The following is a 26,923-nucleotide window of genomic DNA, read 5'->3' on the forward strand; positions in this document are numbered from 1 at the left end:
AGTGCATTGAAACAGAATAAATAGTGAGCAGGGAATTTGACAGATGACTGTGGAAAACCTAGGAACAGTTGGTTAGGATAGAGATATCCTAGCTATGGGTAGTGCTCTTTTTTGATGTTGAAGACACCCACATAGCAGAGTTGGCAGCGGAGACCTTATGTGTGGACATTGGTCACATCAGTGCAGAGCTAGACTATAATGTGAGGCAGCTAAGATCTGGCAATGCTACTGGTCTTATTGCTTAGCTGCAGAGACAGTAAGCTGTAGCAGAGGCATTGCAGCAAAGAGTCAAAGGCAGTTCCTTCAGCAACTGCAACCATTAGTTAGGTGAATTAATCAAAACTCTTGCTAGAAGAAAAATTGTTTCTCTTGTAAGGGTTTCAAAATAAAGATTACAGTAATTAATGAAGGTTTTTTTCCTCTTTTATTTTTATTTTTTTATTTTTTTTATTTAAGGTTTTAAATCTGCTTGGGAGTTCATAAAGTTCCAAGACTGTATGACAAAACGCCTAATGGGTTACTAACATTGTTCCATGGCTACATCTTTTGAGCAGCTTGTTTGACTAACTGTGGGGTACTGAGCTTTCATTTGTACAATGCTAATCATTTGATCTTTTTCCCCTCTATTTGAAAAAAAAAAAAGATTTAATCTTTCTATTTTAGAAAAATACAAACAATAATGCCTAAAAGTATAATACATAATATTTCATAGAAATAAGGAAGTGCTTATTGCCTTGTTTATTGCCATAGGAAAGCCCCTCTTCTGCTTGTCTAAGCACATGATCTGTGAGCTATGGAACTAGATGTACAAAAAAACCCACAGAAAATATATTTTTTTGTGCAGAATATATCTGCTTGCTTAAATGTAAATATACTCTTCTTAGACCAGGCAAAAAAATAGAGAAAACGCATCAGTTTTAAAATAATTTCTCAGTGCCCATAAAAATGAAAAAATTCTACTGTAGGAAAGCAAATATAGTATGCTATTGAAAAATACTATAAAATGCAATTTAGCCTCCAAAAACTAACTAATCTGTTCCACATTTTGTAATGTAAGTTGTGTGAAAAAACTTAAAACTGAAGAACAGAGCCAGAGTACCATTTTTCCTCCTGTTAGCTAAGAAAAAGAGCAAGGGAAACATTTGAAACTTTGGTCTTTCTCAACCAAAAATCCCCATGCTCTGAATAAAATGAAGTCTGAGCAGTTGATTCATGCAGTTTAAACCAAGTCTCTGATGGATCAAAGGAAACAATTGCATATAAGTGGAAACACATATTACTTTAGAGGTGAAAAATTAATTTACTTCATAACCAAAACAGACTCATTGTTTTCTGACTTTTAAATAGGACTGTTTATAAAAGTCTAAATCTATGAGATGTTATCATTTTCAAATAATAAGAAATGTTTTTTCCAGGGCATCATATACTTTCTTCCCTCTACTTGTTAGGGATATTTGCCAAAACTGAAATAATAAATTACTTGACTCTGGAGAGCACTGATATGCTAATTAATTTAATAACAATTGATGTAATAATTAATTAGTGCTAACACTAATTTATGTGTTAATTTGATTTAAGCATGTTTCCATTTGAGAGTGTTACAGAGCAGAGCCATATTATTTGCCAGATTTGAGAGGGCGGGACAGAGACTGTTTCAAAGACTAAGCCAGTGGAGTCCTTTCACTGCATCAAATATTTGGGCATATATCACAAGAAGAGTGCAAAAAAATGTTTGATGCATTATTGTTGTAGATTTAAATAATGAAACTATGATTGAGTGGCTAAAATAATGGAAAAGATGCATACGGTAGTTACATTTTCTTTCATCTGGGCTTCTTTCCTTAACCTACATATTCTTTACAGGATACTTATTTTCAATATTTTCATCCACAGCTTTCTGTCATGAATCCCCATCACTCTTACCCTGTTACCTGATCTGTGCAGTTAAAAGCATGTGCAAATGTAAATTTAACTGTCAGCTATAATCCAGAGTCACCAACTGCAGATACTAAAGCCTTGGTCTGTCTCTAACCTATGTCTTTGTGGACTTAATGCATGTTCAATATCATTAATATAGAGCTTTATAATATGTTGTCTCTGCCTGTCTGATCGTTTAGTGCCAGGCATCCTCTCCGATTTCTTCATCTGTTCCATTTTTCACATTCAGGCTTATCTTGTAACTGATAGATTCCTTCTGTCTGATAGACTGTCATTTGTGTACATCTGTATATAAAGCTCAGGTCACTTCAAGTTTTATTAGAGCAACTTTTTCCATCTTGGCTAGATAAATACAGTCTTGCCTTGTTCATATCTGTCTGAAATGCTATAAAAATACCATTCTTATTTTGCCTTTATTTGAGCAAATCTAATTTTTGTTCTTCCAGCTTGCTCCTCCTATTTGGGTTTTATTGGGTCCCATTCTGTGACACTACATTCTGTCCCATTCTGTGACAGTACATGTTACATTTTCAAATAAATACCTCTATAATTTTCCTATGTATCTATTCACATTTGGAAGACTCCTTGAAAATATCCATAAAGAAGCCCTTTTTTACCCACTTTAAGTTCCTTCTTAAAATTTTGCTTTGCCTGTAAAAATAATTACACAACAATTAAGCTGCCAGTATGTTTAGACAATTGTATTCTGTATGGATGAATATCATCACATTATCCCTTTCTACTCCCACTCTGTCTTGTAATTAGATAGGGTATTCTGTGGGATAATGCACCCTTTCTTCTTCAGTTAATGCACTACCTGAACTCTTGAGTCTTGATTCAAAATCAGGACTTTTAGCAGTCTGCCAGTCACATAGTACATTTTTACAGTGTGCAATTGATACTATTACAAAAGCTCAATTGACAATAAGTATAGATTAGAAAAATAAACCCAATAAGGAAATACAATAGCACACTCACAGAGATTGCAATTAATGTACAGCGTCTGATACAATAATAAAAAAATAATAATCCAGGATAAATGCAAATCTTTTATATACTGTTTTTGAAAATTAGTATCTTGTATGAGGCAAATCCAGAAGTAAAGGGTTACGTTTGCAATGGGATGAAACAGATGTTTCCTGTCTGGAGGTTTCCCAATAAACTAGACCTTAAAAATGTCATTAGACCAGGGCTGAAATTTGTCAGGCCCGACAATAAGCTGTTTATAATTTTGAGGAAAATGTAATGTTTCTTCAGGACTAAGAAAAAGTCATAACTTATTATATTTTTAAAGCATTTGCTGCATTGAAATATTACACTGATCAGACATTACTTAAAAGTTTGAAATAAAACTCTAAAAAAACCCTCATGGTAGAAATAACTGAATTGCTACCTGAAGTGGATGACTTCTCAACTGAAACATCCCCAGTACTAGCAAAATGCATTCCAGCAGTGCTGCGTTTTTAAATAGGTTGGTAGAACTTCATCCCAGTAAGCCTGATGGCCATTACAGGGAAACTGATGGGTTACAGTCTAAAGAAATGAATTGAATTGGCTGAGGCATGAATAAGCATGACATAGTAGTAAAGAGTCACCATGAGTTTTGTAAGGAGAAGGTATGTGGTGTAGATATATTGGAAGGTATATTATTCTTTGAAGAAATTGGCAAGCACATGTACAAGGGAGGTCTAGTTTGATTTCCAAAAGGTGTTAAACAAGATCTATATTTTGTGTAGACAAAAGTAAACTGATGCGTATAGGAGGAGAATAGTACTAAACTTCATAAGCTACATTCGAGCTGATCTTCCCATCTCACTGTTGCATTAGTCAGTTCTATGGAACCAGCAATTCAAAAAGTAAAAATATTGCAGCTCGCCTCCCAGGAATCATTACACTGGGAAAAAAATAATTCAGAACCTTGGTAGTACACTGTGTAAATCTGTGCATAGAAACCATGTTTTTCTGATTTTCCTTATGTAACAGAGATATTGAAAAAACAGGAGGGCTATCCAGTGGAGTTGCATAGGCAAAGACACAGATAAGTTTTGATACAAATGACTAAGTAGACTGACTTATCTGTCTGTGAAGTTCAGTAGAAAAAGGAAAATGAAACAGAAATGATAGTAATTGTATAAAGTCATGAGCAGGTTGAGAAGAAGTATGGTACTCCACATGTTATCTCTCTTCCAATCTAAAGCAAGAGGTAATTACTACAAATCAGCAGATCCAAACACCTGTATGCTTAGCCCAGGGTTTAATATACTTTTGAAAGGAACCAATACTATTGTTCTCATGTTATATTCTAGTTATTTTTTATTTGTTATTGAAAAAAAAAGTCTACTAGCCTCAAATCAGTCTAGAGAGTTCAAAAATCTCAATTAAATGCAGTCAGTATTTGCAATTTCTGCCAGGTTATTTCAATCTTTCTATGGAGAAATCGAGTTATCAGTTATTTTATTTGGAAACTGCTGTTCACATCCTCTTCCAGTGCTGGATGAAGCTTATTCTTCTCTTTCTCATCTAGAAGAAATTGAATATTTTTCCCTTTACTGACCTTCATATTGTGCAATGGCAGAAGGCCATGGATCTCTTTAAACTGCAGATAGCATGAATAGCATAAAGGCTTGCAGCATTCTCTGTATGACTCTGCAGATGAATAATTTATTGTTTTCATGGATTTCATGGAAAATTTCATGGGTTGGAAGATTTCTTACTACATCTGAAGAAAGTCTTATATTTTCTGTGAAGATAGCACATTCAGATATTTTCATAGAAGACTGGATATAGTTGAAGAGTGTCAGTATGAAATCAGTGTGTTTTGCTAGTCCCTCACCTTGTAAAATATTGCAAATGCCTAAGGACATTGTACTTTTAGTCAGTCTGCCACTTGAGTAAATGGACAGGTTTTTTTATTTTTAGTTTTTAAATTTTCCCCACTGTGTAGTTATGGATGCATTAATTACCTTTGACTTACCAGAAAAATGGAAGCAAAGTGGTGACAGATGCTTCACTTTATTAGTGACTAGCTGCTGTTATTATTACAAAGGGAAAAGGCACATATTAAACAAATATATCTAAATTTGCACTTCAAAATACATTTGAAAAAATGTGTATATATTATTTTAATCACATCTTTTACAGCAATAGATTCTGTGTTGGAAAACCAACTCAAACAATCACCCTGTAATCAGGCTACTTACCTGATTGAACTGTATGTTTCAACCTGTAAGAATGTCTTGAAATGATTTAAACTCTTCCTCACCTTTCACTTTATTGTTGGATTTTGAGGTGTATTAATATATTGCAGGCCCAAAGAATCCAAAAGGATTATTACAAGAGGCAGAGTTAAACATCTTGAAAAATGCCAAGGGGATCAGTTCTAGTTATTGTAAATCAGAGTCTTCACTGGGCCTTGGAGAAAAATGTAAAGACTACTTAATTTTGTAATTCAGAAAACATAAATATAACTTAAGAAGATCCTTCTAGTTTTTAGGGATGTGCATGGTAATGGTCAAAGTGGTAAACTCTCAAAACAAAGAAACAAAAAAAACTAAACAAGAAAACAACAACAAACAAACAAAAACCCACAATTATGATCATCCTATTTTTCAGCCATTAGAAAAAGAAGTTCCCTGTTGAGTGTTGCAGGCACAGAACAGAAGTTTTCAGAGAGAATGAAACATTTCTGGATTTGAGATAGCCTTTATTTCCTACACAGCTTCTTAGAATGCTTGTTCATCTAGTCACTCTGACCTTGGAAGGTCAGTCCCCAGTTCTAGGTCATGGTGAATTGTGATGCTGATCTTTCCAGAATGAAACTTTTTTGCATATTTGATATGAAGAGAATTTTGAAGTATTTTTAGTTTAAGGTGGTTCAGACTGAGTATAAATTAAACTGAAAATGGCCTTCCTGTATAACATTCTTCAGCAAATTATTGTAATTTCACTGTTCCTTTATAGAAAGCCTTCATAGCAATTTTCTAATCTAAATATTGTCAAATGCTAAAAATAAAATAAAAATTAAAAAACCCACAGATTTCTTACAATTATAGCAGCATTTTAGAGATTTCTCCTATCTTATTTATGGGTCTATTTAAAATCTTTTACCTCAAAAAAAAAAAAAAAAAGATATGACAGTGTGACAGTGTTTAATTGTATATATGTTTCAGACCTGAGTCATCACTGTTGATATACAGAGTGTACTCTTACTTTAACTGCCTAGGTAGAAGAACCTTTTATTGATCTAGCCAGGAAAGATACTTGGTCATAACTACATGGTTCTGAGGAAGGGGCTTGAGGAAGGTCTCGTGTAGGTCAACAGCTGTTTGCATAGGTGGTGTCAACAACAGGGATTCAGCTTTTTATAATCATTGGACCTGCTCTGAGGATTGGGATGGCTAGGAAGAGATGTGATCCATTTTACCAAGTGGGGGCAAACGCATCCTTGTCCCCAGGTTGGCCAACCTGGTGAAGGGAGCTTTAAACTGGGTATTACGGGGGAGGTGATGACAGAAAAATCAATTGAGGAAGGTGGTAGACTGTGCTGGCAATTTCAGGGTGACATAGACAGCAGAGACCTTGATTGCAAGGTCTCTCCCAAACCAAGTAGAAAGAGCTGCACCCTAAGCGTTAAGTCTATGTGCAGTTGCAGGACTACGATGCCGTTAGGAACACAGGGACATGATAGGACAGCTTACACATCTGGAAAGCTTCACTGGATGGCTATAGGCTCTTTAGGAAGGACAGACTGGGACAGCAAGAAGGGAGGTTGCCCTGTGTGTGAGTGAGCAGTGGGAATATATGGAGGTCTTGCTAGGAATGGATGGGGAACCAGCTGAGATCCTATAGGTCAGGATTAATGGGCTACTGGAGGAACGACCCAGCAGGACACAAGCAATCCAGGGGCTTTCTGGATTGCTTTGATGATAAATTTATAACACAAGTGTTTGAAGAGCTGATATAGGGAGGTGCTTCACCTGATGTCATAGCTACAGAAAAGAAAGAACCAGTCAAAGGCATGAAGGTCGGGGATAGACTTAGCTGGATTGATGATGAAACAGTGCAGTTCAAGAACCAAAGAGCAGGATCAAAACACTGTTCTGAGTTTCACTGTTTCAGAGACCTGCTTGGAAGAATTTTGTAGGATACAGTCCTACAGAAAGAAGAGAGATGGTTGATTTTCAAGGATCACCTCTCCCAGCTTCAAGAATGGTCCATCCTGACATGCAGAAAGTCAAGCAAGAGTGGCAGAAGGCCTGAATGGATGAATAAGGAGTTCTTAAACAACTTGGGCATAAATAGAACGCGTAGAGGAGACGGAAGTACAGTCAGGTCCCACAGGGGGTGTGGTGCTCATTTCTTCCTGGTATTTAGTGATAGTACGAGGAAAAGAATTAGGAGAAGAAGTTTAGGAGAAGATCAGGTTTGAGACCAGCTAAGGAACCTAAAGGTGCACAAGTCCATGGGACCTGATGAGATACATCCACGGTTCCTGAGGGAACTAGCAGAAGTAGTTGCTAAGCCACTGTCCATCATATCTGAGACGTTGTGGCAGTCTGGTGAAGCTCCCACTGACTGAAAGAGGGGAAACATCACTCCCATTTTTAAAAAGGGAAAAGAAAATCTGGGGAACTGCAGGCCAGTCAGTCTTCCCTTCCCTTCTTTAATGCAGGATGGTCTGAAGTAAAATTTCACTGCAGATAATGTTTTCCTTATTTTTTAACTATTGATAAAGCATAGAATTGTAGAAAAGGGGGAATCATTAAGTAGTTAAGTGGTTCTCCAAAGCCAGTTTGGCAATATTTAAGACATTCAGATGGATGTGTTTGATTTGGCATTAAAATCACTACGGATGGAGCTTTCCTGATAGCACGTGTTATCAAGATTTTTTAGTGCTTCATTTCATGTAGGAGTAGAAAGTGTTTATCAATGTCTATTAATAGAACACACAAATGTATATAACAATTGTATTTTGTGCTGATGGTTCTGTTCTGTCTTTTGTACACTCCTAGTCTTCTTGAATTCCCTCTTCTTTATTGGCTGTACTTTAAAATCTCCCATTTAGTCTTTGAATAAGCCACCACTTTAGGTTCAGAACAGACACCAGAGAAGATTAGAAAACCTGAGAATGGTGTGTTGGTAATTTCATTAGTATTGGAAGAGGCAGGAATTACCCATCAGAGCCTCATGCTCAATCCTAATTGTTGCTTTGTTGATATAGCAGACATAGCCACAATGGCTGAAAACCGCTGCTGTGTGTGGGCAACAGTTTTTTTCAACTTGCTTTGGGAAAGTTACAGTACCAAAAGCAGTAATTCAAAGAGTGGGTCACTTGCTTGTTATTAGAAGAAATACAGGTGTAACTCCCCAGCTCAATGGAGGAAAAGAGAGCCTTGCTCTTAGGGGTGCTGCTTGTTTTCCTCCCTCAAATTTTTGTTTGGAACTGATATTTCAGTTTTGTTTCTTGGAAGATGTCTAACTCAAGCAACTCTTCAATGGAAAAAAAACTTGATTCCATTTTGAACTGTGTTAATTCCAGTCCTGTATTTTCCAATTGCCCAGCTGTGAGTGATTCTGAGACTGTGATTCATGCGTTGACACTAAAGGCACATATTTTTGAATAAGTAGCCAAAAATATTGTATTTGTTTAAACAATGAGAGTTAATTACTGTAACGGTGTTGTAAATCAACTGAAAAAGATTTTAGTGAACTCCTCCCACAACCCCTCAAAAATAATAATAAAAGAAGCAAAATCAAGGTACCTTGGAGGTACCATTCTGAAAAATGTGAACGTTTCCTCCCTCTGGATTTGTATTCTTACCCCTGTACAGATAAATATTTCTTCCTTGCCTTTGCCACGACTGAATAATTTAATGAATTAGAAACAAATTCTAACCAAATATAACAGAACTATGAGAATAAGATGTAAGGAGGATGAAATATGGAGAAGCTATACATTGAGAATGAGCAGATTATTATGAATAGAAAGGATTGTACTCCTTTCAAACCTTTCTCCAAAATAAAATCCAAGTTTAAACTAATGAAGAGATTTTTAATTCGAAGAAAGTCAGGAAGTCAGGCTAAGTTTTAATTTTTTTCTTCTCTGTTTTGTATTCTGTGCCAGGTTTATGCAGAAACCGAAGTCAAAAGGCTTTTTTTTTTTTTTTTTTTTTAACCACTACATTAGTACAGGAAACATTTGTATGATTTAAGGATTGCTTTTATTCTTTATTCAGATGCTGGCTTCATGTTTGGATTCTTTGTTAAAAAGCTCAAAACTAGTTATAAATTCTTTCTTCTAGTTACACCCTCTGAAACCAGACTCTTTCAGGAACTTCTCCAGCAATTTACTTAGAAACAAAAATGTTAGTTGCAGATCATTTTGTCCAGTCTGCTGTTTGAAGCAAGAGTGTTGCCAACACCAGCAATGTTTAGGCCAGCTATGACTGTCTAGATGAGTCTTGAAAGGCTCTAAGGATAGTGAATACACAGCTTCTATGGGTACTTCCTTCGGGATTGCATCACCCTCCCACAATCCAGCCCAAACCTTGCTAACTGCAGCTTGCAACAGTTAGATGCCCTTTGCTTTAACACCCACTGCTCCTGAGAAGAGCTTGATTCCACCCGGTTTGTAATGCCCCTTCTAGGAGTTGTGGATTGCAGTTTGGCCTGTCCCTTCAGTGCATACTTTGCCTCATCACCAGAGTGAACAGATCCAAATCATTGCATCCCTTCTTGTAGGCCACATGCTGCATGCCTCTGACCACCTTCAGTCAGAGGAGACATCCAACATCCTTCCCATGCTGAGAGACCTGAGACGAGAAACTGGTATGGTCTCAACAGGACCAACTGGTAAGGGGGGGACAATTTCTCTAGTTCCAGCCACATTCATCCTAACATAGTTTGTGTGCAGTTTGCCTTAGCCACTATGAGAGCATGCTGTTAGCTTATTTTATTTGCTATCCACTTTCCAGCAAGGTTGCAACTCAGCACCCACCCTGCTTTTGATTATTTAATCAATCATTTCATCATAGAAATCAATCAGGGTGGTCAAACATGAAGTTTCATAGATCCTCCTTCATGATTTTTCTTTGGTTTGTTTGTTTTTTTGTTTTCAGAGATGAGTCAACCTTCTACTGTTTGTCAGGACCTGTTCCAATCTCCATATTCTTTTCTAAGTGTTAGATAGTGGCCTAACAAATAAAATTGACCTGCTCTTTCAGCACCCTGAAATGAACCCCATCTGGCTCCGTAGATTTGAAGTACTTCTCTAACTACTAATTTCCTAAACAATTCCCTAACCTGTCAATTTGTTACTGTTGGATGCCTCTGTCCTTTCTCAGACTGAGTTGGTACAGATGGAAGGCTGTCAGTAGGCTTTGCCAGTGAAATATTACCAAAAAAAATTGTTTTGATTGCTTCAGTCTATTCCATGTAGTCAGCCAGTAGGTTTTCTTCCCAATTCATCAACTGCTCATTCTTGCTGAACTTCCATTTGTTGCTGCCATACTTCCCTTCTTCTTACTTTCTGAGTCCCTCACTAGTTTTAGCTCTAAATTGATTTTGATGTAAATGCTTGAACAGCACTTTGGCACTCTTTTGCTTCCTGATTTAATTTAATTTAATTTAATTTTTATTTTATTTTATTTTGTTTTGTTTTATTTTATTTTATTTTATTTTATTTTATTTTAATTTTATTATTTTCTTTTAAATTTTTCCGTTTAGTTCATTAAGGAGCTCCTTGCTTATCCAAGAGGATCTTCTGCTGAAATACCTGGTCTTCCTCTATGATGGCATGAGTCTTTTCCTAAGTTCTCAGTAAATTTTCCTGAAAATATTTTCCATCTCCCTGGATGCTTTTCCCCATCATGTCTCCAAGAACATTCTACATAACAATTCCCTAAATAAACTGTAGAATGTTCTGAAATGCAGAGTCTATTGTTTGTCTTCCCAGCTTACTTCTGGATCCTAAGCTCAGTCACATCTCGTGGTTCCTGCAGCTAAATGTCCTATCTATGAGCAAACACACCAGCAGTTTCTCTTTCTTTGTGACGACTGGTCAATACAGATATGCCCTTGGTAGACTATTGTTTGTGGAAGTTATCATCAACACAGTCCAGAAACTCTCTGGACTGCTTGCATAGTACTGTTGTGGCTTTCTAGCTACTGATTGCAGACTATCCATGTAGAAACCCTCCACAAGACTGTAGACCTATTACTGAGACGCTTCTACAAGTTATTTATAGAAAGACTTATCCACTTCAGTGTCTTGGTCAGACAGTTGGCGGCGATCTCTCCTGCCCCCCAAGTCATCAGCATTACTTTCTCTCTGACCTACATCCAAAGTCTCCTGACACATGCAGTTCTGGTTTCTTTTGGTCTATGCGGTCAAGGACTCACTTTATACAGAGCTCAAGTTCCTCTCCTCTTCTTCCATACCTATTCTTCCTAACTAAGCTGAACCTACCATGACCATCATCTGGTTGTGCGTGCTATCTTATCTGTGCACTATCCCACCAAGCCTATGCATTTCCAGTCTCTTCACAGCCATATTACTTTGTATAAATTTTCATTTCTCCTTATGTGTCACAGCACAAGCATTTGAGGTAAGCCTTCGAATCCCCCCTTCTAACCACAAATGGGAATGTTCTCCCCATAGCCTTTTCTCAATCACACATCCTCTGTTTCCTAACTTTAGGCTTAGGAATCCTGTGACAAGCTGGGTTTAGACGATTCCTCACCAAGTTACCAAGTCTGTTGGTAAAGACGACCATCCTTCTCCTAGTCTGGTGGATCCCATCTGTTCTCAGCAGTCCCTCTTCACTGAATAAAGTACCACAATCAAAGAAACCAGCATGTTGCTGGAGATGCCAGCTACATAGTCAGACCTTGGTTTGATGGGTGTATCTGCTCCTACTTCATCTTTTCCCTTTGAATGAAAATTTTGATGACAACATTCCCTAGGTCCCTGTTGTCCTCACCTAAACACCCTTCTCTATTAATGTTTACTTATCTGTCATTTGATCTTATGTTTTTGTAAAAGACATTCCTGATAGCAAGGGTTTTTCCAAAATTTAAATAAATTCTGAGGTTGTGAGCATATGTACAGGGTTCAAGGAGGAAAGGATTCAATTTGTAGAAGAAAACTGAGTCAGCAATCTCTTGAGAAGTCACATGTGAGTCCATGGGATGGGCTTTACCCAAACATGTTGGATGATGTTAATGCAAGGCTTCTCTCTATTTTCTCTGAAAGGCTGTGGAGATCAGGGGAAGTACACAACGACTGGAGAAAGGCATATCTTACACCCACCCCCAAAAAGAGAAAGAAAGACAGTCTGGGAAACTACAGGTTGAATAGTCAGCATCGCTTCAATCCCAAGGAAAATCATAGTGCAAATTCTCTTGGAAGCCATTTATGAGAATAAGGAGAAGAAGGAGAGGGTGAGTTAGAATAGATTTAGCAAAGGTGTATTGTGCTTGACCAACCTGATTGCCTTCTTCAATAAAATGACAATGTGTTTTGTTAATGGTTCACACTCTATCTTGATGTTAGTTGCAGTTGGAGTCTCTCAAGGGTTTATCACGGGATGTGTCTTATTAACTGTCTTTGTCAATGACCTGGAGGAGGAGAAGGAGTGCACAGTCTTCAGATTTTCGGACGACATGAAACTAGGGGGTGCACTTCATGAATTGAGCTGCCATATGGATAGACTGAGATAGGCTGGAGAAATGAACTGACAGGAACCTCATGAAATTCAGGAAAAATACAAAGTCCTGCACTTGTGATGGGCTTAATTCACTGCCCCTGTTCAAGATGGGGAACAGCTCTGCTGGAACAGAGCTAAGGTCCCACTGAACAGAAATCTGAAGGTGGTCTGAGTACTACACTATGGCAGCAGTGAAGGCCAACAGTACCCTGGGCTGTATCAGTAGCAGTGTAGCCAGCAGAGCAAGGGAAGTGATTATTCCGCCTTTATTTGACACCCATTAGACTATATCTGGAATGGCACGTACAGTTTTGCACTCCACATTACAGGAAATATGTTAAAAATCTTCGACAAGTCTTAGAGAGAGCCACCAAGGTGGATAGGGCTGGAGCACATGCCTTTTGAGGCGAAGCTGAGAGAACAAAATTTGTTCAGCCTGAACAAGAGACAGCTTTTGAAGCATACCTAACCTCGTAAATTCTACAGGGAGGTTGTCAAGACTCTTTAAGATGACTGATGGTAGACTGACAAACAGGAGTCAAATTAAAGCAGAGGAGGTTCTGACTGGATATAGGGGAGAAAAAATAGCTATGGAAGTAATTAAGCTGAAAGAGGTTGTGCACCCACCCTTGAAAGTTTTCAAGATGAGGCTGGATAAAGCCTTGAGTGAGTTGGTCTGAGAACGCATTTAACCCTGCTTTGAACAGATGGTTGGACTATAAACATCCTGAGATGCTTTCCAGCCTGGGTGATGCTGTGATTCTGTAGACTTACTAAAATTAATGCACATAGCACTCTTATGCAGCACTTGCCTTAACACTTCCCAACAGTCAAATGTTAAGGATTCTTCCAAGAATATGCTCTGCCATTTTTCAGTAAACAAGGCATTATTTTTTTGTTTTCAGTAAGCTGACTACACAAAGACAACAGCACGATGGTGAGATAAGAATAATTTTTACATCTGTTGCTTAATTTGTCCTCCAGGAAAGTTATCTAGGCCTTCCTAGATCGGCCTTCTTATCTGTTGGACATATAGCTGTAAAGATGTGATAATACTTTCAGTTTATGTTAGAAAATTAGAAGGCAATTTAGGAGAACTGGAAATTCCTATTTCAGATAGTTTTTTTGGTTAACAAAGAAAACCAATGTTGTAGCCTAGATAAAAAAAACACTTGATTAGAAGCCTGCATGTCATAGATGCTGAGCTGCTGCAGTTTCCACTAATTTCAGTGGAGTTGGAGCTGCTGTCTAGCTCTGAAAATAAAGCAAAAATTTCTGATTTGTTGCTTGCACATGTGAATATTTATTATGGAGTTCTTTGGTATTTCACATACTGCAGATACCAAGGCAAATGAGATTAGAAGGTATTTAGAATCTCTTGAATTTACATAATTTTAATTTATCACCTATCATATGAATTCAGCTGGTGGGAAATAGACACGCAAGGAAATTTAGGCACATGGACTAAATGTTGCAAGTCTAGAGATTCTTGTCCATAAGTTATACCTATTGGCAAGAAATTATTGACTGGAATATTATCTGGTAAGATAGAGTCCTTTGAAATATTTTTGTAAAAGGTACCTGACAATAATTCTTATTTGCTATTAAAATATCATTTCCATTTTATGAGTTTCCATAAGGTATTTTAAAAGGTTTCATTTTACAAATAGCTTACTTGTTTTGCAATTTGTTCAGGCTGTGTTGGAACTCTTTTGAACACTGACTGTCAGTAATTTGATGGGTTTTAGGAAACAAGTAGATGTCTTAGCCAGACATGAAGATTATTATTATTATTATTTTTAATATGCGTGGTTTGCAATGTGGCCTAATGAAACTTTTAAATTCTCCCTAATTCTGAAATGCTAAATTCTTAAGCTAATCTTAATGATTGGTATCATTTAAATTATTGCAAAATCATTAAAGGCTTTTAGTCCTCTGAAACTGTGCTGAATTGTATATGTGCAAGTTAATCTTCCTCTAGTTATAGACATGAATATTAATTGTACCAGAAACAGTGGAAATTGTCTCACTGTAAAGGTTCACGTTTGTTTTCTTTCAATGGAATTTAAATTTTATCAGACAAAACAGATTTTGAGGCAATAGTAATTGTTCGTATTTTCATGCCTTGCTTTGAGTGCCTGATTTTTGTTTGGTTTTGATTTGCCAGTGGTGCTATTAAATACTAGATTGCCTTTGTTTATTTTATTTATGTTCAAACAGAGGAGGAATATAATTGAATCCAACCAATTCAGTTTTTCAGCAAGGTGGTCTTTGCTGAAGGTTTCCCTCTATCTAACACCGAGCAGTATAACTGATAAGTCATCACTGAAAAATCCATGTCTGAGTTCAAATTCAGCCTTCAAGCAAAAAAGGCAGAACTGGGAATTACAAATTCACAATTTATATTCAAATTCACAATTTATATTTAAATTTCAAGTTCAGATGTACCAGGCTGAGATCAGTCATTTAGTTCAGCTCATCTTTCAGGGCATTGTGAATGAGGTGCCATGCTCTACATGGAACATTGCACTGAATCTGCATGCCTGCCAACCCTAGGACATAGAATTCAGTCCAAGACTTTTTACACTGCACTTGTTACCATAGCCTGAGGGATCCTAATACATTAAATTACAAGTGTTGCTGGTCATTTCTCAAAAGCTGCTACAGTTTAAATCACTATTTCTTAAGTGAACATTTTAGAAGCCAGAACAGGCCATGTAAATTGCATTCCCAAATGTTTCAGCTTGTGACTGGGTGCCTGCTGAGCAATGGAAATCACATTTTCACAAGTGAAATGCACGGGCAGAATTAGGGAGTGCTCAATGTGCAGCTGCTAGGTAGCCCACAGGGACCTAAGGCAAGAAGGAGCAACCAATCCTCCTTATTAAAAGTACCTGTGTCTTCCTACTCTTTGCACTCCCAAGGCTGAGTCATCTCTTTCTCACAGAAAAGTCATCAAATTTGTGCAGCTATAACAGTGACTGAAAAACTTGCTCCATAGTCCATGCTTACAAATCTCCCTAGTACCTGATGGAGAGCTAGAACTCAAACCCTGACCTCCCACTTCCAATGGAACACTGGATAAGCATATTGTTTATTTTATATTACTGTTTTTTAACCAACACCCTGTTGGCTGTTTTAAGGGAGTGTCTCCCAGTTTCTTTTCTTGACATTGTTCTGCTTTGTTTAAATATTTCTGAAAGCAGATGGAATAGCTTCTGTAACATGCCATAGTCACTGGTGGATATGTACTGCTCTGCGGTAAAGGAGATGCAGATTCAAGTTCAAGCACCAAGTTAAACCGAACAGGGGTTTGAACTCAAAAGTTGATTGCGGCACAAGTGCTCACCCATGTCCTCTCCCCTTCTTTGACTCAGGTTTAGGTTTAGGAAGGATCTGGAAGTGCAAAGAATTTTCTCAGACTGTAGTCAAAGAGGAAGGTGAGTGTTTTGTTTGAGGCTCAGGCAAAAGTTTAGACATTAGCTAAGAGGTCTTGGCAACACGGCTGCTCAAGGAATGAGGCAGGTGTGTCCGTGCTGGTAGTCAGTGTTGCTGTTTATCATGGTGAGATTAGGAGACACTTAATCTGTGTTTGCATTACAAATTACAGTGTGACAGCCATCTGATCATCTGAAATTTCCTTTGCATTTTCTTATAGTGATAATCTGAAAATTTTTGTCCCATATCTAAAAGATATATTTTTAGTCAACAACTCTGAGCACTCATTGAGATTTATATATTAAAATTTCACTCAGGAAGTCTGAATGAAATTAAAAGTAGATAGTTTTTGGTAAAAGGTAGTACTGTAAGTTATCTAAAATTCCATGACCAGAAAATTTGCAGGCAAAATTTTCATTAAATTACATACAGTCTTCATTAATTCTTGGACGTGCAAGATGAAAATTTGTGAGTGAGAATACCTGGTGTTGTGAGCAGAGGGAAGTGTTTAATTGACATTATTAATGAATGCATGAAGATTCCCCATCAGCGTAAGACTTCAGCTTTGTTTAAAGTTGTACTATAAGAAGAGAGCTGGTTTCTGAAGTGAAGTTGAAGCTTTAATCAGACACGCTCATACAAACAAGACTTTGGCCCAATGAGTCCTTCCTGAGCTCATGGCTTATTCTTTACGGAGGTGTGATGCTTGCAGAAAAAAAATGTGAGAAGCATATTGGAACATTATGACAGACCAGGTAGTACAGCATATTGGAACAGCATATTGGAACATTATGACAGACCAGGAGTACAAAATGAGCTATGTAAGTTGAAGGGAAAAAAAAAAAAAAAAGAGAAAAAATAAAATATGAAAAATAAATCAAAATGTAGTTTAAAACATTTTTGTGTCCTGAATGTAAGGGTTTGGCTGAATCAGTCTCTCATGTTCCACCACAGTAATGCCAGGAAAAACATTATTTATTTATTTATTCATTTTATTTGGGATACTGGGAATCATGCTTTTGTAATCACACATACAACCAAGGAGCATTAACCAGGAAGTCATGTGCTAGCAGTCCTCTGAGGTTTGAGAAATCAAATTGGAGGGGAATGGTCCAGGGGAATGAAAAGCTCATACTGCCAGGTTAAAGCTGTGAATATCTCCCCCTTGATGGTATTCACACAGGAATCAAGGGAAATGTGTAGAGGGCATGGTGGAAATCTTTGACATGCTGCTGGCTACTGCTGCTCGGTTTCGCATGATGAACCTTCAAGGGGAGGAATTTGTGTGCCTTAAGTCCATCATCCTGCTCAATTCTGGTAAGTGGAGTGCTTTGCTGTCACTCGGGTAATTGCCGTTGCTTCTGCATGCAGTTTGAGTGCTGCTTGTTGTCTCTGGTGATGTTTTCATTTTGAGGCAGCAGCAACTGAAAGGGCTATCAAGACATATGGGCAGAACCACCAGGTAGGGATGAAAGACGGCAAACCTGGTCAGTGGTGTGGATTGGACCCAGCAAATTAACATGACCAGAGGTTGATACACTGCATGCAGCTGGCTTGGAGGACAACTGGAGCACTGTGTTGAACTAGGAACTGGTGGGTCTTGTTAAAGTCCTGATTACAAGGCACTGAGGTAGCTGGAGCCACAGTGCAGGCATCCAAAAGCAATGCTTAGTTATAAACCAGGGCCTATGCTTTCTTTTTTTTGACAATGGCAAAATGAAGGGAAAGAATGGCAAAGATGTAACTGAGATTATCATGATTGTTTATGTTAAAATACAGCCACCTAAGACTGGTGCCATCAATTTATACTTCCTTTATATTTGATGAAATTATTTTTAGGCTGTAAATCTCATTCTAAATAAACTTAAAATAAATAAATAAACAACTAGATAACAAGCCTAGCTATAGATAAAAATGTCTGAAGTTAGCTGATGAATTCTTCATCACATCATTGAAATAAGCAAATAAAAGTTGAAGAGTGTGGCAGAAAGTTTCTGTTGCAAAACATTTTATTATTATTATTATTTTTTTTATTTCTGGAGAAAAATCTCCAGACAATTTGTTTTAGATGCAGAAATGAAACCCTCAAAATTCTTATAACAACGATAGAGGTCTAAAAAAATAACGTAGGCACCAAAGGCAAAATTTTAGACTCAGTTCCCTGCTAAGTTATCTAATGACTAAAAATGCCAAAGTTTTCCAGCCCTGAGGCTTTACTTGTTCTCCACTTTTCCTGCTGCATTTAAAGTTGTAGACAGTATCAGCCTCCAGACAAAGCACATGTGGAGAACTGTGTGTCTCTTTTATCCTGTAGTCTAGCAGACCACTTGCTCAAGTTGCATGAAATACAAATTCAATTAATTCTTATCAAAAGATGATTCTAGTCACGCCAGACTTTGTCATACTGATCAGGCACTTAGCTCTTTATGGAAACAACCTGGTCTAAATAAAATAAATAAATAAATAAAGCAGAACTATTTACTTATATAATCACATATAAAATAGTTCATTTATGTTCTATGAGATATTAATATAGTTCAGATTTTGTTGTGATTGCCACTAATTACCAAAAAGTGACATCTGAGGCAAGCATCTAGCATATTAGGAATGAAGAGCTATTGTTTTTGTCTTGGATGCCAAGGTGTGATAATTGTAATTAAATACATTTTGAGATTTTTTTTTTCCTTTTGTTGTCCTGATAATTGTTAGAGAATATTTACTAAAATTAAATGTTCTTCCAGAAAGGTGATGCTGCTCCAGATTTTCAGCTAATATAAACAAATGTGATTATCGTCTTAAATAAATCTAGTTCTGAACTAGAATTAGAAAAGAAATAGAATTGGAAAATTGAATGAAATGTGTTAGAGGTACAAGTCTTGAATGTGAAGTCCTCGAGTCATACTGTTAAGAGTTTTTGCCCCACTTCTGTATTTAATATGGATCCAGAAAAATAATTTTGTTATTTATACAAAGCCCTGTCAGGCATATCCTTTGTAAGCACATCTCTCTTCCATTAATGGTGCATTCTCTTTCAAGATTCCTCTAAGAAAAAATTGTAAAAAGACCTGCAGCCAGTAAAGTCAGTAATAGTAAGAGGCAGACTTCCTTCTGCCCATAAGAGAGATGGGCCCACTAGGCGAGGCTAGGAGCTATGGATCTTCACTCCTTCAAGATTCAGCACCACACAACAGGTTTGAAATGATGGTGTTTATATGGTAGAAAGTCAGAGTTGATCTGATGTTCTGGTGAATGATCTGATTTAGAGTGTTTTTATTTATTTGTATGTTTATTTATTACATTAAGTGAAATTTTATATTTGCTCAGAAGGCTGGCATTTTTACAAGAGCTTTGGTGGTGACAGCTCAGAAGGAATAGTTCAGGCTAAGCTGTTACAGGATCATGATGAAAACAATTTATATCATTGTTATGTAGATCATCATGTGCTACTCTGGTTTGCATACTGCACTCATTGCAGTATTTCTGAGTACACTGTAAACTGAATGTATATGTATATATGGTCACAGAATGTATGCCTGTATTGCTTTTCATTGACTTTATGCATAACGGTAATTTTCTATTTCTGTTTTTACATTCCTTTAACCAAAGTATTTTATAACTGTCAGAGGAGTTAACTACTGGATGGTCGGAATGTGGACACAAGCTTCTGAATGTCAGATCCCTTTTAGGAAGCTAGGCTGCATTACAGAGAGAGAAATAAGATAATTTGGGGTATGTGTAATATCTGTTTAAGTGTTGTTTGGCATAGATATTCTGAAATGTCTTCTGGAGATGCTTTACTTCGTATAATATAGCCAGCTTCCCTGAAGCAAAGTGCTGGACACACATGAAATGTTATGTGCTTATGTGCTCTGAAGCACACATTGTATGTGGTGTATGAGGAGAGGCTGAGAGAGCTGGGTATATTCAGCCTGGAAAAGGGAAGGGTGAGGGACAGCTGTCCTCATATAGCTTATGAGCAGGTTACAGAAAAAACAGGGAAAGACTTTCCTCAGAGGTGAGTAGAAAAAAATTCTTTCCAGTGAGAGAGGTTAAGCACTGGAACAGGTTGGCCAGAAAGATGGTAGGATCTCTATCCTCAGAGATACCAAAACTCAACTGAGCAAATGAGCAACCGTTGGGCAGGTTGATCTGACCCTGAAGTTACTGCTATTTGAGGAGGACAAAACCTCCCTTCTAGCTTCTCTAAGGTTGCATATATATATACACACAAATCTTTTAGTAAAGAAACAGCAGATACACACAAAATGATCTCTTCAGCTCTGCTATTTATATTATGTACACATATGATTAAATCATCTGATCTTAAAAGGTTTTAAACAAATTTCCAAAACTGAATTGCACTAATTTTGCTACACTTCATATTTCAAAGCATTCTCTATTTGCATTATAAAAGTCTGTGTGGAGTTTATTCCCCAAGTGTACACAAACATTACTTTGTTAAATCCTTGGACATGTTAGTCTTTTCACATGAGGCAGGGCTGTTTGCTTTTGCTGGACATTTATTTTCTCTCTTTTTTTTTCTCTTTTTTTCTTTCAGTGTCTTTCAAGGCTGTTTAATATCTTTCTGCTGCTTTTTCATGTGGTCTTAACATTTTTATTTTTTTATTTTATTTTTATTTTCCCTCAGTGTGTGTGGAAAAGATGGAAGGTTTTGTTTATAAAGCAAAATATACATTTATGCTGCTTCCAAATTTTTCCTGAGATATCAAGGAGACAGCATGTCTGTAACAACAAGGACAGCACTGTCTCCAGCTAAATAACAAAACCAAAGGTGCCCCTCTAAAGCTGCAGCAATGTCTTTTGACTAAAAAGCAAAACTGGATTTTTCAAAACCACGTTCAGCTCAATAACAGAATGCTGTTTCTTACAAACATTCATGTTCTAAGAAACATGAAAGGGCAACACAATGACAGATGTTTTACTTTTGAGTGGATCTAAAAAGGGGAGTGGTGCTATGTGACAAAGCAACAGGTTTTCATTTTGGAGACACAGATTTAGGTCACATCTTCCTTAGCAGCTGATTTACTTAGTTTGCTGATAAGTCCACAGAGATGGTAAGATTTTGCTGATTTTATGTATCCTGTAAATTTCCCTGATTCATCGTTCCTGTGACTGTTATTCTTTTGGTTTTTCCTTCTCCTGTTGAATTGTGCTTTTAATTGATTTCTTTACTTTGGTGGCGGAGAATTACAGGAGTGCATCGTACATAGCTGAACTTGCTCTTTGCTCAGCCTGACTTGCTACAGGTACAGACTGATGGGGCTTGATAGAAGGGAAAAAGACCCTTAGTTTGTTTTGTGAGAATGAACACTGAATGTAAATATGTTTTAAAACAGGATTTATTGTGACAGAAAATATTTAGAGGATGTTCTCCTCTACAGTAATGCCTGTATCAGTGTATATAGCAATACTTGTATAACTTTACCATGATATGCCAACAACTGGCACAGTAGCACTGCAGTCCCTGAGGAAATCTGTCTACATAGCTTTGTGTTTGGGCACAGCCTGGTGGGCTTTGCTTGTTCACAGGGCAGTGCTGTCTCTAGTCTCTCTCCTATGATGTTTTACAATAATGACATATAGTTGGAAAACCAACCGATAGCTATTCAATTCTGCTTTAGGCTTTCTGTCTGCTTCAGAGCTTGGAAAGACCTTTGAGACAGTTAAATTTCACTTTGCTAAGACAAGTTTTCTGCACTTTTTTTCCAAAACTCTGCTTGTGTGTGTGTCTATGATGGATAGCTGGTATTTCTTTTGAGGAAATTTCTGGTCATTGGCTTGCGGCAGGAGCAGTCATTTGGGGTAGAAAAGAAAACCAACTGTCATTTTTCTTGGCAGTTATTGATGGTCATTTGCCTGAAGTCTCTTCATTTTTGGGGGAGTGTTTTTTTGTTTGTTTTTTGATTTATACTTTTTAATAGCTTCTGGAGTCATCCAGCTGAGAAAAACCCCAAGAGCTGTTTCTTCACAGTGAATTCATTTCAGTAAAAATAATAATCATTGAAATCTTTGTGAGAAAAGAGGCCATTGTACTATCTGTCTATATCAAATTCAAAGCAATAATCATTACCAAAATAAAGAGCTCTGACTATTGGTTTGCAGAAGCTGTGCTTTATTTCTGTTACCTTTTGTTCTGTTTTTGATTTTGAGCAGTTTCTCTCTCACATATACACTCATACAAATTTATGTTTCATTTTAGAGCAGAAGACCCAAAGTCATAAAACCTACTTGCAGGTTACAGTATTTCTAGGTACTGGGTCCTTGATATACCAGGATGATGTGAGGATGTGAGACACATCACAAAGATGGTTAAAAATAAAAAATAAAAATCTCAATTCCCTGACTGCTCTGACACATTAATAAATATGCTTATCTTCAAATCTGATGGCATAACACCCAGCTGCAAACAGTACAAACAAGCTGTAGTACATGTGTTACTGTGTGTGAGTGTTTTAGTGCATGTTTCTTTTTTTCTTAATATCCCTAACTGGATTGCATATTTTGCTATATATGATCCTTTAAAGAAAAACTAAATGAATAGCAATTTCATGAACCATTTTTTTCCAGGGACCAAAAACAAACAAACAAACACCCCCTCACAAATTACTTCTTGGCTCTGTAAGTTGATGCAGAAAGCATAAAACACAGGATTTGTCAAGTACTTTATGGAGACAGGTCGGTGAAGATAGGTCATGATCAAGTCTGTTTGATTGTATCAGCATACATACTTCTTAAGCTGTTGCTGACTCAAGGATGGATTATACTAATACGATCTATATAGAGTTATGAGATCAATCCAGAAAATTTAAAAAGTAGTTCTGAAGACAACAGCTGCCATTTGGTAGCATAACGCTACTGTGACATACTTCACATTGGCTGTGTGTTTTCCTACAGAATGAATTCAAGGTAAAAAAGTGCAGAATACTATAGAACTTCCTAGGAAGAAATCTGATGTGCTTCATGTACCCAAGAGCTGCTACTCATGGAAAATAGCTTTTTCTAGGTGTAGAGGGGCTTGCTGGAGGGGGAGTCTCAAGATGGTTTGATCTCTGGAAAAATTTCCTCCTGGTCCAAATCTTTCATGTAGTTCAATTTCAAGAAGCCATGAAAGATGGTTATATTTAAACAGGTTTCAATACAGCCAACCTAGTTGGTTGAGAGGGTCTTGTTGAGGCCAGTGCTAATAAACAAACCCTGGTTTTGTTTACACGTGTTGTGGTAACATATTATTCAGTCCTAGACTGCCTAGCAAGTTACCGGAACCCAAACATTAAACACCAGAGAAAATGGGAAAAACTGCTGACAGCCTGGGCTGGTTCAATCAGTATGGCAGAGTTCTCAAGTGGCAACAGCATCTCCTCCTTTTGGAGCTGCGTGACCAAGAGAAATGAGCAGCCTGAGGTCAGGTCTGTCTCCAGGATATGTGTGACCTCTGCCACCCCTTGTTTCTGCTCTGTCCACAGTGACCAAATCCAGGCTTCAGGGTGGGATGAAAGTTGTCTCAGGGCAAAGACTGTGTTCTTCACATTTCTGTGAACTGTTTAGTTTCTTTACTCTCTTCCTTAAATGAACTGATTAATTCCGTGTACAGCGTCGTAGATAATGCCTCCATTGCCCAGCAGCCCTTTCTGGGAGATTTATTTTTTCCCCTGTGCTTCTCTGAGCCACTCTTTCCTGTGTCATGACTGTCGCCACATCCTTCCCAGCTGCCAGGAAATGACAAGTTTATATGTAGAGGTGCCTTCCAAAGTAGGATGCTCACAGGCAGCTTGTATGGTTTAACACAGCTGAAGAGGGCAGCCACAAGGTCTGACTCTAACAAAGTAATTTTTGCCTGTGGTTTGTTTGTTTTCTTTCTCCTTCCTGCTCCAGGTGTGTACACTTTTCTTTCCAGCACCTTGAAATCCCTGGAAGAGAGAGACTATATCCACCGTGTTCTAGACAAAATCACGGATACTCTGATACATTTAATGGCTAAGTCAGGTCTTTCCCTGCAGCAGCAGCACCGACGCCTGGCTCAGCTTCTCCTCATCCTCTCTCACATCAGGCATATGAGGTGAGAGCAAGCACAAGGTTAGGTGCAGGGAGGTTTCACAAATGCACAGGTGTGCTTGGAGTTGTGCTTTTCTTCATGGAGGGGAGTGCAAACTGTGTGCATTATATAAAAGATAGATCATTGTCCTCTTTCCATAAGTATATATGGAGCTTGTGCACAAAACAGTATGCTGGATTATGGTGTGAAAGGGGTAAACATTTTCCCAATTTGTTTCTTCTTCTTCTTCTTCTTTTTTTTTTTTTTCTTTTCCTTTACTTGTAGCTTTGACAGTGCCATAAGCACTGTCTGCTTTTAATACTATGTGCCTTGTTATTCTGTTTGAAAGGTAGCGAGCAGATGAAAAACAATGTAACAGCAGCCTAGTTCTACAAATTCTAGTCTCCTTTAATATAAGATTTAATAAAACTCTTGCATTTGTATAGCCACCTATCACAAGTGGCTTGATTGCAAATCACTTTAGAAAAGAGATTATTATCATTATATGTATCTTACGGGTGAAGATAAAATGCAGATCTTCTGAGTCCCAGTCTAGAGCACTGTGCCCTTTGCTAATTAGAGGTGAAGTGCCTGAGGCATTCAGTTTGTTGGTAGTCTCAGCAGTCATTCTCCCTAATGTAATTACCTCTTAAGGTAGCTGCTCACTAGCTGGAGTGTGTGCAGCATGACAAGCCTATACAAGGACACAGTACATATTTTAGTTTTATGAAGTAATAAGAGGCATTGCTGTTAAACAGATTTTAATTTTCATTATCTCAGTTAATAAAATTAAAATTAAATTAATCACCACAAAATAGCTATTGAAGCTGAGACATACAGATTTTAAATACTGGACTGACATACAGACCTCAAGGAAAAAGTTAAGGGGTATGTGTTTTATATGTATGTTTTGGGGGAGTTTCTTTGTTCTCATGTTAATCACCTTTTTGGCATTTGTTTTCTTAAGAATTTGAACAACTAAGGAAGCTCAGATGCACAGTGAATTACTGTTTCTATAGTTTGCAAAGACAGCATTAACTCAAATTGGCCAAAAGGTTATTTTCTAGGAAAAAAAAAAAAAAGAAAAAAAAGTTCAATTATGGAAAACCAAGATTCATCCCAACCACGTAATCAAAGTGCCTAAATTAGGAGTCCATTTGCTCTAGGTCACCTTTTTGGCAAAAGAGAAAATAGCCACATTTAGAAGGCAATTGCTCATGGACAGCCTGAATTGTTCTTTGAAGCCGACTTCTGCAAACTTTAGAAGGAGTGTGCAGCAATTGCACTGCTAAGTTAGTTGCTTTGTACAAGGAGGAATTTATTTGAACCCAACTATGATTAGCTGACAGCTTTTTTTATAGCACATTTGGAAAGTAACCGTTGTTTCATTAAAACCCACAGCAACAAAGGAATGGAGCACCTGTACAATATGAAGTGCAAAAACATAGTTCCACTCTACGATCTCTTGCTGGAGATGCTGGACGCTCACCGCCTGCATGCCCCAGCAGCCAGGAGTGCTGCACCGATGGAAGAGGAGAACCGGAGCCAGCTGACGACTGCATCGGCTTCTTCTCATTCATTGCAGTCCTTTTACATAAACAGTAAAGAAGAGGAGAATATGCAGAATACAATATAAACAAAAGTCAGCATATATAATGGTATGAGAAACCCAGCAGTGTACTACCTAGCTCATGCTTCATTTCACCTGCAGTGCCACCTATGTAAACACTCCAATGACATCAGTAACCTGTATTTTCCATTTGAGTGTTTGTCAAGCGCTTGCCTAAATTGATTGCTTATTCTAGTTGAAAGATGTTTCATTGCTATGGAGAGCCAGCAAGGATTGGCAGGCTAACTTAATTTGAATTTGCAGTGTTTTAATTTATTTTTGCATGCAAGTTGGGTAAGTCCTAATATAAACTTAAACATTCATTTTACCATAAATTAATAGGCCATACCAGCCATGCATATTGGTATCTTCCTGAGTGGGAGCCTTTGTTGATATCCACCCCAAATTCTGAGCCCATTTAATCCTTGAATTGCTTGAAACTTTGAAGAAGTTTGGTAGATTCTGAATGAGTTTTAGTGGGGGATAACGGAAAATTGATTGGCCTTTTAGTGTGTCACAGTGAAACTGTACTGCTAGTGGCTGCCTTGGTAGTTTAGGTAGATTCCTGCCTCTCTTCTTCCTACAGTGGAAAGTACCCCCTTTCTTAAAATTTTTGTTTTGCCTTACTGGCTTACATCAGCAGATAGCTCCCTTTCAAGATCATACTGACCAAACTTTTAGGTCCTCTTATCATATCTTCTAGCCAAATTGCATTGTGTGTATCCTATCCTATCCTATGAAGCTAAACTGTTCTGTTGCTCAGCAGTGTTTAAAACAAGGTCAAAATGGCAAGCAATGATATTATAGATAATTGCTCTTAAGTCAGATCACGTGAGTACAAAAAATCATCATGCCAGAAAAGAACCAACAACAAAAATTAAAACTCACCTTATCGCACATACATTGTTTTATGAAAAAAAACAAAAAAAACAAACAAAAAAACACCTTTCCCTCTCCTTTGCTTTGTTGCGCTACAAACCAAAGGGTGAGGATGTCATAAGACTGGCATAGCAGTGTGGGATTGTTCCATTCATGGTAGTCCTGCCTACCCAGACTGTTGAGGGCCATCAGAGCCAGAACAGTAGGTTTTGCATTGGCTTTCTTCAGCTATTGTTGGGACAAACTCAAAAATCACTGTTAAGATCCACCTCACCTGTGATATCAGAAGTGGACAATGTG

The 26,923-nt window shown here is 37.5% G+C and overlaps 1 protein-coding gene across 9 annotated transcripts in view; it reads left to right on the forward strand.

The window, feature by feature from the left end:
* Positions 1–26,689, forward strand: part of ESR1 (estrogen receptor 1) — a 188,778-nt gene extending 162,089 nt beyond the window's left edge. For 6 of the 9 annotated variants that reach the window (XM_080588001.1, XM_080588002.1, XM_080588000.1 and 3 more), the window contains exons 7-9: positions 17,266–17,399; positions 23,976–24,159; positions 25,537–26,689. In XM_080588001.1, coding sequence (XP_080444127.1) covers positions 17,266–17,399; positions 23,976–24,159; positions 25,537–25,771 — 553 coding nt within the window. In that variant the 3' untranslated portion in view covers positions 25,772–26,689. The other 3 variants (XM_080588005.1, XM_080588007.1, XM_080588006.1) reach the window with 3 other exon arrangements.
* Positions 26,690–26,923: the final 234 nt, after the last annotated feature.

Source organism: Anser brachyrhynchus (genome assembly GCF_964034855.1).
Source record: "Anser brachyrhynchus genome assembly, chromosome: 3".
NCBI classification, from domain to species: domain Eukaryota; kingdom Metazoa; phylum Chordata; class Aves; order Anseriformes; family Anatidae; genus Anser; species Anser brachyrhynchus.